General features: G+C 36.7%; 1 protein-coding gene across 1 annotated transcript; it reads left to right on the top strand.

Annotated features, from left to right (window-relative positions):
• Window positions 1-1,035: 1,035 nt before the first annotated feature.
• LOC125421193 (uncharacterized) lies at window positions 1,036-10,374 on the top strand. Its single transcript, XM_060811833.1, has 8 exons — window positions 1,036-1,166; window positions 1,781-2,006; window positions 2,083-2,285; window positions 2,367-2,814; window positions 2,911-3,270; window positions 3,350-3,528; window positions 3,623-6,598; window positions 7,497-10,374. The coding sequence occupies exons 2-8, from the start codon at window positions 1,805-1,807 to the stop codon at window positions 10,086-10,088; spliced, it is 6,960 nt and encodes a 2,319-aa protein (XP_060667816.1). The 5' UTR covers window positions 1,036-1,166; window positions 1,781-1,804; the 3' UTR covers window positions 10,089-10,374.
• Window positions 10,375-12,885: the final 2,511 nt, after the last annotated feature.

Raw genomic sequence — 12,885 nt, 5'->3', positions numbered from 1 at the left:
AACATTGTCGGAGTGACCGAGGAAAACAGAGCGTTGGAAGCAAAGGAACAGTAGTGGGTTTTGTCTGCTACTTGTTGGAAGGACAGGGCAGTTGGGATGGTTTTAAATATGGGATTCGGAAACAGATTTACAAGTGAGATCAGCCACTTCTTCTCTGCTACGTGGAGGAACGGCCCCTCTGACCCCAAAAAGAAATTTTTTTCGCCACGTGGCATTTGGAACCGACCCTCTTTGCCCATTTCAGCTCTCAAGGTTACTTCTTTTCTTCCTGCTTATTAACTCTACCTATTTGTATAAGTGGGTGGCTGAATAGCTGAACATATTATATATTCCTCTTCTTTTCATATTTGTTTTATTATTATTGCTATCATTATCTATTTTTTTTATAACTTCCAATCCATGCAGACACCGTCTTTCAGAGCATATCAAACCACCTTTGGAAGGTATACTAATATTCTTATATTAATCTCCAACATATCTTTTTGTTGAGTTGTTTTGCAATCCTTTTGCATGTTGTTGAATTGTTGTGAAATAAATAGAAATTATGCACTCTTATAGCCTTTATGCAACAACTTTGAAACAGTTTCAATACTTTAAAACTCAGTTACAGAGCATGGCTACGTGCTAATGTTCTAGCATCTATATCATATTTTTTGGTCACTACTAAATAAAACCCATGCGAGACTCTCTCTGTCTCTCTCTTTTTTATGTTCACTGGGCAATCAGAATGGTGCAGAAAGTTATGTTGTTGGGGGTCAAACAAAGTTTATATTTGTTAATCAAGTCTTTTGATCAAACAAGTGAAATTAAATTGAAAAGTTTGGAGGTCTGACTCCATTAGTAGTATATAGGATCTAATTGTTCCCTTCGTGGCCCTCTTTTTCTTTTTCTGATCTCCTCAAAAGAAGCTTCGACTAAAACGTCATAAAATATTGGCAACTTATATTGTTGCTGCTATATCTTCTTAAAAATGAAAAATATCTAATGAAATTTCAAAATGTCTTTAGTATGTTTGCTAAAATGTGCAGGGGAAGTCTCTTTGAAGCAGGGGAACAATTCGACGTTTTTTATTGGAGTAAAGGGAAAATAGAAAGGATTACATTTTTCATTGTTTGAGATCGTACAACTCTTTCATGTGACCATGGAAAACATTGAGCTTAGTTGAGGTATGAGTCGTATGACATTATTCTTGTGTCGGCGTTTAATTGCTGAACTTGTCTTTTTGTTTAAAGAAAATGGATCGTTCTAGTCTTCTAGAATGTGAATTAATGAATAATTTATAAGAAAATCAAAAAAATTTGTTAAGATTTTTCTTTCAGAAACATTTTTCTGGAAATAGAGTACATCTTTTTCTTGGCAGTAACGTACAAGGTAGAGACAGCTAGCTAAATGTTCATCTTTGGTTTTATAGACCTTCTTCTATACAGGCTATGTTTATTCATAAATAAGTTATCAATCTTCTGCACTTTGGATTTTGTTAGGAGCTTTCTTTTGGAGCTATTGTCTGGATATTTTTATTTTTATTTTTGATCGCTTAAGGTGAAGACCAAATGGAATGTGATTTCAGTTTCTGAATTTATTATAGTATCAGGAGGATGATTCGTCTATGTCACAGATAACAGGGAGCTTTATTTGGCATTTAGTCTTTGTCTAACATTCTTTTCTCTTCTACTTCTTCTTCTATAATCCATTTGATCTCTTTGCCACAAATCCTTAGATTAGTTAAAAATGCCATGGAAGTTGCATTTTAAGTTGTTATTGATCTTAATGGACAATGCAGGAATACACCTGAACAGCCGACAAGATGGACCCAAAAAAATCAATAGAAGATCAATTCTCCAAGCTGCATCCATGCCTGCCTGTGAACACAAGAATTGCCATAGTAGGTGGTGGCCCAAGTGGTTTGTCATCTGCCTATGCTCTAGCAAAGCTTGGTTACAGTAATGTGACTGTAATAGAGAAGTATCATAATGTTGGTGGCATGTGCGAATCTGTAGAAATTGGAGGTACAAAATAAACTATGGCTTCTTCTATTCCTGCTTGATTATGCTACATATTTTGACTACAGTTCTTGCTGTACAGGGAAGATATATGATTTGGGTGGTCAAGTTCTTGCTGCAAATAGCGCTCCTGTCATCTTTCACTTGGCAAAAGAGACTGGCTCTAAACTAGAAGAAATGGACACTCACAAGCTTGCCCTCATTGATGGTTCGTCAGGGGAGTATCAAGATATAAAAGTTGCAGATGATTATGTATCTATGATCTCACTAACCTTGGAACTTCAGGTTGTCTTCTACTGTTATATGCAGGCATAGTTTACTTCTTGATCTCTCTCCTTGTTGATTAATTCTTCATTTCATTGGTAGGATAAGGCAAAGAATTCTGGTCAAATTGGAATCCATGCTGTAGCTGAATTTGCTTCAGACTTAACTCCTCAATATCTTGATAGTTGTGGAATTAAATCTGTTCCTAAATCTGTGGCTTATGGATACACGGCTTCTGGGTATGGTTTTGTCCAAGACATGCCATATGCCTACGTTCACGAGTTCACTCGTACATCCATGGCTGGGAAAATTCGCCGTTTCAAGGGTGGATATACAAGTCTTTGGAAGAAGGTCAGTGAATCAATTCCAATAAAAGTTCACTGCAATACTGAAGTATTGGCAATCACACGTGATTCTGATGGAGTCAGAGTTGGTATGAAAGATTGTAATGGAGAAGTTAAAACTATGGATTTTGATAAGATCATCATCTCTGGTTCCCTTCCTTTCGGAAGTGGAAGAACTTATAGATCACTAACTTCAAACATTACAGGTTACCTTTTTTTTTTTTTTTTTTTTTTTTTTTTTTTTTTCTTTTTTCTGATTCCTTGTTATGAGATGTCTAACTAATTATGTACTTTATTATCAGAACATGAAGCAGAAGTACTGGATATGGGTGATCTCGAAAAGGAGTTGTTCTGTAAAGTACAGACAATTGATTACTACACCACTGTTTTGAAGATTAAAGGGCTAGACCACATGCCAGTTGGTTTCTATTACTTTGGTGAATATATGGAAGATCCAGCAAAGATTGGATATCCTGTTGCAATGCAGAAATTTTATGCTGATACTGATATTTTCTTGTTCTGGTCTTATGGAAATTCTGCTGAAATTAGGGGCCCAAATGTTACTGAGCTTGCAATTAACACGGTTAAAAATATGAGGGGAGAAGTGGAGGAAGTTGTTCTACAAAGAAGATTTAAGTATTTTCCTCATGTTGGCAGCCAAGGTACATTAAATTTTTGCTCTCGCATCATTTACTCCTGACAATTGATAGATATTCATTTATCTATATAATTTCAATACAGATATGAAGGATGGATTCTATGAGAAATTCGAATCTGAACTTCAAGGTTTGAGGAATACTTACTATGTAGGTGGGCTTATGGCATTTGAGCTCACAGAAAGAAATGCATCATATGCCATGGGTTTAGTCTGTAAGCACTTTGCAAGTCAAAATTCTTTGCCAGCCTTTCCTTATGCTAAGGTAATCTATCATTCTAACTGACAGTATGGTAAAGTTAATGATTTGAATATTCATCCGTTTAGTTAAGTTTCTAAATACATGTTTCTTTTTGTAGAGGCTGTTTCTCTTGCAAAAAGATTGTGAGGAAGGGAATTCCAAAGATTTACATGAACTCCCAGGAGTCGAGTTTCCCGATCTGTCTTCACTTGATGGATATTTGAATCACTGGGCAACTCATCCAGTCACTCAAAACAAGACACTTTATACTTGGATAAATGAAGAAGGAGCTTCAGTTTGCCAGAGGACTTACAGAGAACTTCATGCCAATGCTTCTTGCATTGCTCAAAAGCTCTCGACAAGTAGAAAACCAGTTATCAAGCCTGGTGACAGGGTTCTTCTGGTCTATGTGCCGGGTCTGGATTTCATTGATGCCTTCTTTGGATGCTTAAGAGCCAAAGTCTTACCAGTTCCAGTACTTCCTCCAGATCCTTTACAAAGAGGTGGGCAAGCACTTATAAAGATTGAAAACATTGCTAAATCATGTGATGCAGTGGCAATCCTATCAACAATTGGTTACCACTCAGCAGTTCGGGCAGGTTCAGTGAAGAATCTAATCTCATTGACAGGAAAAAGAGGGAAATCCACAGCTCGATGGCCTAATCTTCCATGGATACATACAGATTCTTGGATTAAGAACTCTAAGGATCTGGTTTCAGAACTTGTAGCTGATCAAACTGAACCTCAGCCAAGTGAACTATGTTTCTTGCAATACACTTCAGGTTCAACAGGTGATGCTAAAGGAGTCATGATAACTCACGGTGGCCTCATCCATAATGTGAAGTTGATGCAAAAAAGATACAAGAGCACGTCAAAGACAGTACTGGTAAGCTGGCTACCTCAATACCACGATATGGGACTGATTGGAGGACTTTTTACTGCTCTTGTTAGTGGTGGATCTGCAATCCTTTTTTCCCCCTTAACATTTATCAAGAATCCACTTCTATGGCTTCAAACTATGAGTAAGTATCAAGCTACTCATAGTGCCGGCCCTAACTTTGCCTTTGAACTAGTGGTTCGAAGATTGGAATCTGACAAGGATCAAATATATGATCTTTCTTCCATGATTTTCCTTATGGTAGCAGCTGAACCAGTGAGGCATAAAACTCTAAAAAGGTTTATTGAGCTCACCCATCCTTTTGGACTTTCTCAGTATATCATGGCACCGGGTTATGGGTTGGCAGAAAATTGTGTATTTGTCAGTTGTGCATTTGGGGAAGGAGAACCAATCTTGGTAGATTGGCAAGGAAGAGTATGCTGTGGATATGTGGCTCCGAATGATGAAGATGTTGATATCAGAATTGTTGACCCAGAGATTGGTGAGGAGCTCAAAGAAGATGGAAAGGAAGGAGAGATCTGGATTAGTAGTCCAAGTGCTGGAATAGGTTACTGGGGCAGAGAAGAATTCAGCCAAACGACTTTTAGAAATGAGCTTCAGAACCATCCTGGAAGGCATTACACTAGAACTGGAGATTTGGGACGGATAATCAATGGGCGATTATTCATCACTGGAAGAATCAAAGATCTTATCATTGTAGCTGGAAGAAATATTTACTCAGCTGATGTAGAGAAGACAGTTGAAAGTTCATCTGAACTTATACGTCCTGGTTGTTGTGCTGTTATTGGTGTTGCAGAGGAAATCCTATCATCAAAAGGAATTTCAGTGCCTGATCACTCTGACCAGGTTGGTTTAGTTGTAATAGCAGAGGTTAGAAATGGGAAACCTATTAGCAAGGATGAGATTGAGCATATTCAAAGCCGTGTTGCAGAAGAACATGGAGTCAATATTGCTACTTTCAAGTTTATCAAGCCTAGAACCATTAGCAAAACAACATCTGGGAAAATCAAAAGATTTGAGTGCCTGAAACAGTTCAACGATGGAACACTAAGTATGGTACCAGAGCCAATTATATTGAAAAAATTCTTTACTCGATCCTTTACTACAGGTACATGCAGAGATGGGAATACCCCTCGGAATCAGCAAGCAAAAGATCATCTTCCACCAGATCCAAAAATAAGTAGTAAAGAAATTGAAGAGTTCTTGAAAAGACTAGTTTCTGAGCAGACTGGTATTCCTGTCAAGAACATTTCTGACACTGAGAATCTGGTCTACTATGGAATTGATTCAATTGGTGTGGTCAGAGCAGCTCAAAAGCTTTCTGATTTCCTTGGTGTTCCAGTTGGAGCTGTAGATATTTTCACTGCAACTTGCATTGCAGAATTGGCAAGCTTTTCAGAGAATCTTTTGCTGAAGTCCCAACCTGATCAATCAATGACAGGTACTTCATCCTGTGTTCCAGAAACTGAGATTGATTCTGCTGAGTCTGGGTTGGAGATTTCCATGTCTGGCCAGTTGGGCATCTGGTTATTCCAAAATCTGTCTCTCTTTTACATTGCCTTCCTGCTACTCTTTCCTGCTTATTTATCAGTGTCTGTTTTTATGCATTCCATCTCAGCTATCCATGAACTTTTGCAAGGAATTCCCTGGCTAACCTATTTGGTTCCCCTTCTATTTTCTCCACTTTCTTGGATTCTTTGCATGGTTTCTACCTGCATTTGCATTTCTCTTTTTGGGAATTCCTTCTTAAGACCAAATTATGCTCTAACCCCTGAAATTCCCATCTGGTCAATGGATTTTGTCAAGTGGTGGGCACTTTACAAGGTCCAAGAAATTTCTTCCAAAGTTCTAGCAGAACATCTGAGAGGAACAGTGTTCCTCAACTATTGGTTTAAGATGCTTGGAGCTAAGATTGGATCTTCAGTTTTGCTTGACACAGTTGGCATCACAGATCCATCTCTAGTTTCACTTGGAGATGGAGCAGTGATTGCAGAAGGGGCTCTGATTCAGAGCCATGAAGTGAAGAATGGAGTTCTAAGCTTCCTCCCAATAAGAATTGGTAGAAATGCTTCAGTTGGACCTTATGCTGTTATCCAGAAAGGAAGTGTTTTGGGAGAAGGGCTTCAGGTAATGGCCTTGCAAAAAAGTGGAGCCAAGCCCGTATACAAATCTGCCAGCAATATTAATTTTCAAAAGGTGACTTCTTTCTTTCTGCTACACATACACTAAATGTCACCGAATTGATATTATTATTATTATTATTTTTTATTGTTTTCAATGTCTAAAGAATTATAAAACCTATGATAAATTTTAGATTTCCCAAACTTCATACTTCTTGTTGCACGGAAATTTTGTCACCATCCCTCCAAGGTCCTAAAAACCCTACAAAATAATAAAATGTCATTAGAGATAGGTTGGTGGGGTCACCGGCTTTCACAATACGGTTCAGAAGTGAGGTATTTCCAAGGTGAAATGAGCAAAATAGGTGCTGGTTTGTGTGGGTATGAGGAGGAAGAGAGAGGGGGGAGAAAAGGAGAGAAAATAGGTAAAGCCTTTTGGGGATTTGGAAAACTTGCATTTTCCATATGGCATCATTATCAATATGTATCCAATATGGAGGGTGAAAGATTCACTGGTTCAAACCTTAGGGGCCTTGGATTGCTGACACATGGCCAAGGCTCCAAATCCTAGGTTCGGTTATGTTACAATGGTATAATAATGACGCCCACATATCTTAATAACAACCCTAATATCCCTTGGCAGTTCCCTTTGTATGTTGATAGAAAGAGCCAAAAATGAGTTTTAGGGATTGTTCTCGTGGTGACACTTTTCACCTTATGATTGGGTTTCCCACATGGTTCAATATATATATATATATATATATTTATAAATATCATAATCTGGACTTTGGAGTAAGATTTGAATTTGGGCCTGTTTAGGTCCCAGTGAGGGTAAAATTTTCCATAACACTTTTAAAGTTTTTCAACTATTATGTGCAATTTTTTAGCACCATTTTGTGCAATTAAATTTAGATGTCAAAAAAAAAAAAAAAAAAAAAGAAAGATCTCAAGTCATTGTTTTAACATCGTTTCAGGATGCAACGCTGCCAGATGTTACATATAATAGGCAAAATGAGGTCGTTTTTCAGTTCATGGGCATATACTTAGTTGGCTTCCTCAGCTCTCTCTCGGCCGCCATTTTATACTTAATCTACATTTGGCTATCTAAGCAGCCTCTTTCCTTACCACAATTTGCATTTACTTGCATATTTGGAGCCTTTCACTGGATACCTTTTACCATTGTAGCATATGCCACCATAATTTCCAATGTCCCTGCAAACATATTTAGCTTTTCCATCTCAGTAGCCATTGCTTACTTCGCTCATGGACTGCTACTCAGCTTCCTCTCGTCTGGTGTGATCCATTTTCTAAATGCTAAAGGAAAAGCAAAGCAAACCCACCTTAAAACTTGGCTTTGCCACCGAATCTCAATTGCCTGCCACCTTAGATTTGCCAAGCTCTTATCAGGAACAGAAGCCTTTTGCATCTACCTGCGCCTTTTGGGTGCAAAGGTTGGAAAACATTGTTCTATCAGGGCTATCAATCCAATTCCAGACCCAAAACTTGTTTCAATTGGTGCTGGTGTCCATCTTGGTGATTTCAGCCGGATCATTTCTGGGTTCTACTCATCTTATGGTGGGTATACTAGTGGAAAAATTGATGTGCAGGATAACTCAGTAGTTGGCAGCCAAAGCCTAGTCCTTCCTGGTTCAGTTATTCAGAGAGATGTTATTCTCGGCGCACTTTCAGTTGCTCCCATAAATTCAGTGCTCCAAAGGGGTGGTGTTTATATTGGATCTAATAATCCAGTCATGATCAAGAACACCATGCATTCTTTGGATGACCGGATAGAAGAGATGGACATGAAGTACAAAAAAATAGTTGGTAATCTGGCTGCAAATTTGGCTGCCACAACTCTCAAGGTTAGATCAAGATACTTCCATCGAATTGGTGTTAGTGGCAAGGGGCACTTAAAGATTTATGATAACATTAAAGGCAATTTGCCAGATCACAAAATCTTTAGCCCTGGAAAAAGCTACCCTGTTATAGTCCGACACAGCAACAGCTTGAGTGCCGATGATGATGCTAGGATCGATGCACGTGGTGCAGCGCTAAGAATTCTTCCAGATGAAACTAATTTTGACTCTCCAATGCTTGACCTGACTCTAAAAACAGGCAATGCATTCTATGCCCGGACAATTGCAGATTTTGCGACATGGCTAGTTTGTGGACTTGCTGCAAGGGAAGAGCATGTCAAACGAGCCCCACATGTGCGTGATGCAGTGTGGAATTCCCTACGCCATGCAGATTCTTATACTGAGCTCCATTACTACTCAAACATTTGCAGGTTGTTCCGGTTCACAGATGGACAGGAAATGTATGTCAAATTCAAGTTGAGGCCTTTTGATGAGAATATCAGTGAAGATATTGGTAAGGTGGAGCCAACTGGAATTCTTCCTCCTGAGACAGGTGCAATTCCTAGGGATGATAAGGATACTCGTCCTTTACTGTTTCTTGCGGAAGATTTCCGAAAACGTGTGAGTTCCCCGAATGGGGTTCGCTATGTTTTCCAGTTGCAGTTCAGGCTAATTCCGGATGACAAAACCAGCCGTGACGTTGCACTTGACTGTACCAAACCATGGGATGAGACAGAATTCCCATATGTTGACGTTGGAGAGATTACTATCAATCAGAATCTTTCTTCAGAAGAATCAGAAAAGTTGGACTTCAATCCATTTCTCAGATGTCCTGAGGTGGATGTTATCAAGGCTTCATCATGCTCCCAGAGTGCTTCAATTGATCATGGTCGCTCATTGATCTATGAGATCTGCCAGCGTCTGAGAAATGGAGAACCTCTTCCGGAGGCATGGAGGATCTTCATAGAGCAATCTGATGTCAAAGTGGACCTATCCGGTTGTCCAATGGCAGCAGCATTGGCCGAAAAAGATGAGAAAACAGTGACCCTGGAAAGGACCTGGTATCAAACTCTGTGGGCCATTTTTGCTCAACCTTTACTACAAACAGTTTTTCCTTATTTCCTCTTGGGATTAGTAATCTTTGCTCCTTTGAATTGGGTTCTACACTTGAAGAACACTCAGAACCTCGAACTACAATGGCTGTTGCCTTTGCTTTGGATCTCTTCGGGTTATTTAGCTGCATTAGCTTGTGTGGTGGCTAAATGGGCATTAGTGGGAAAGAAGAAAGAAGATGAAACTGTACTAATTTGGGGCAAACAGGTTTTCATGGACACCATATGGCAGGCATTTAGAACAGTAGTTGGCGACTATTTCATGGAAATGACAAGCGGTTCTGTGATGTTTGTGCTATGGATGAAGCTCATGGGTTCAGTTATCGATCAAGGAGCTTATGTGGACTGCATGGGAGCTTCATTGAATCCAGAAATGGTGGAGATAGAAAGAGGTGGGTCAGTTGGGAGAGAAGCTCTGCTGTTTGGGCATATATATGAAGGAGAAGGAGGAAAAGTGAAGTTTGGAAAGATTAGAGTAGGAGAAGATGGTTTTGTAGGGAGTAGAGCGGTGGCAATGCCAGGGGTGAGAGTTGAGAGTGGAGGAAATCTGAGTGCTCTGTCTCTTGCCATGAAAGAAGAAATTATCAGGTCAAGGTAATAATGGGAGTGGTGTGATTTGCATGCGTTCAAGAGTCGTGTGACAAAGTTTTGCAACCCTCCGTTGCTTCACGATTATAAATTTATACAAACTGGTTCTGGCTGGTGTTTTAATAAATAAATAAATGATTAGTGTTGTAGAAGAAATAAAACAGATCATTTAAAGAAATATTTCTGTGCTTTTTTTTTTTTTTTGGAGAAAATATTTCTCTGTTGTTAGTAGGCAGTACTCTTGCCTTGCATATCTGTATTTGGATAAGTTAAGTAGATGAATAAAGCTCAATTTTATGGACGGATCAGATTCATTTGCGTTTTCTCGTCTTACTATTTCTTTTTTTTTTTTTTGTTTTATTTTGTCTTCTTTTAAAAAAAAAAATAAAAGAAACCCAATTATAATAACCTTGTATGTAATTAATTAGAAAGCAATATTCAAGCACCATTATTCGAATTTCTCTTCTGCTCTGTCTAATCATACATAAAATTAAGCATTCAATAGTGATTCTTAGTACAACCGATCAGATCTTATATTACTAAAACCTATTTAATCTATAAATTTATTCAAGTCTAGGAAGCATGATTTTTTTTTCCCACTTTAATTAACATCAATATTTATAGGTTGATGGATGTCGATCAATACATATATATTGAAGCCTAAACATATTTAGACTTATATTAAAGCCCAAACATATTTAGACTTAAGTTTGAAAATTATTAATTAAGAAGATGTGATTGAGAACCAAGAACGGATGATAAAAGGGTATTAAGTAGATATGGATCAGTTTCTTGTTTGACCTTTCAAATGAATATAAAATTGCAACATTTGTTAGTACTGCCTGGCTCCTCTGAGAGGCAGAGTTGGGTTTGACGAAGAAGATAAAGCTTTTATAAACCGGTTTGATGAATTTTAATTATGTCGGAAACTTTTGGGCTATTTATGCAATCTTCTAAAAGCTTCTACTGCATTTGTAATGCGAATTGAAGACAATCAAAATGTGTATTTGTGAATTCGCCACGTCCATCTCTAGAGATATTTAGCCAATCACATTTTGAAAACTACTTTCTCTTTCATTTCATTATTTTGTCCATTGAATTTTGGCTTCACCTTTTTTATATTAGATATTTGATAAGAAACTAATATCCAATGATCCACTTCTTTTGTGACTTTTTTTTTTTTGTTTTTTTTTAAACTCTCATAACAGCACTTCGATGTTTGTTTATTCGATAAACTCATTTGAAATTTATACTCCGTTAATAGTTTTTGAGCAAGATGCATGGGAAAAGTGATTCAAAGGGTTGTCTTTGGGGAATAAATTTAATCACTGTCACCATATTCATAATTATTTTTGAAAATAATGCTATTTATGTTCATTAGTACCTATAGTTAAAATAGATAATTAGCATAGGTGACAAATGAAAAAAAATTAATATGGATAGCAAAATAAATTTTATTTTTGTGCATATTCATATTGATTATTAGTAGAATGCAAAGCATATATATATATATATATATATATATTATTTAAAGCAATTTAATTGATTGATTTGTGAATTGTCTAGATATCATTACTACTGGCATTTTATATTCTCATTAGTTATAGTTCAAATGATTTTATCTTGTAGTTTGTTTAAAATAAATGAAGCAATTTCAAATGGATTAAAATTAATAAAATTTTTTGATAAGTTTAGACTTAATTAATATAAATTCATACATCATATTGTCAGCATATATATTCCATTCATATGATTGTCGCTTTGTTGTTAGTTATATGTAACATTAATAATTATATAATTTTACATGGTTTTGTATATGTACTCTAAGGTATGTAATTGGCATGATCACAAGAAGAAGTGTACTGATCATTTACCCAAAAAAGAAGAAGCAGGTTGATCGGTTTTGTCGTGTACAAAACTTATTTATGTTGTCGTATTAACAAATATTAAAATAATGTTTTTTGTCTTTTCGGGTGAATAATATTAGAATAAAGTAATTGGATACGCTTTTGAAAAGACAATTCCTCCAATAGATGTGGCAGCAAAAAAAGATACATAGATTTATGCGATGGAATGACGTATGATCTTGCGTTTTCATAATTCTTATAAATAATTATGACAACTTATATTTATATTTCTACAAAGAAGACAATTCATTTTTCATTTTTTCATGTTTTTTCAGTTGCCATCAATCGGATCAAACCCACGTTATCATCGTTAGAAGCAAATCAAGTGGTCCCCATGAGACTCTTCTCATCTAGCTAGCTTGTTCGAGTCAAAGCAACCTTAAAAATAATATAAGAAATAAAAATAATAAGAAAATTAAATTTAATCTATGCAAATATTGGTATCCATTATAATGTTGATCGATCGACTTATGACAAAAACACAATTTAGCAGCGTATAACATATATATTAATATAAGAATATTCATCAAAATAAAATATTGGTGAAAGTGACTGGACCAAGCTTGGTGGGCATGGAACTTATTCTAAGCACCAGTTGATGCATGAACAAACATCAGCAAAAAATAACAAGAACAGTAGTGCCTAATTGATTCATCATCAGTTTAGAACATTATGAATTGAGGATCAAGATTTTGCATTAAAGTTATTAAATCATTTGAAGTCAGAAATAGTGATCATCTTCCTTACTTTTCATTTTAAAATTGTGTTTACTTTCTCTCCATCATATTTGGTTTTTTAAATTAATTCCTGAATAGTTTGTAATTTGGATGATGGTCAAATAAGTTTTGAGCAACATGGTCAAAGTGATTGAAGGGCAGTATTGGTGTCTTTTGGAAATAG

The sequence above is a fragment of the Ziziphus jujuba genome, chromosome 10 (assembly GCF_031755915.1).
Source record: "Ziziphus jujuba cultivar Dongzao chromosome 10, ASM3175591v1".
Classification (NCBI taxonomy): Eukaryota; Viridiplantae; Streptophyta; class Magnoliopsida; order Rosales; family Rhamnaceae; genus Ziziphus; species Ziziphus jujuba.
This window is presented reverse-complemented; position numbering and strand designations above follow the sequence as displayed.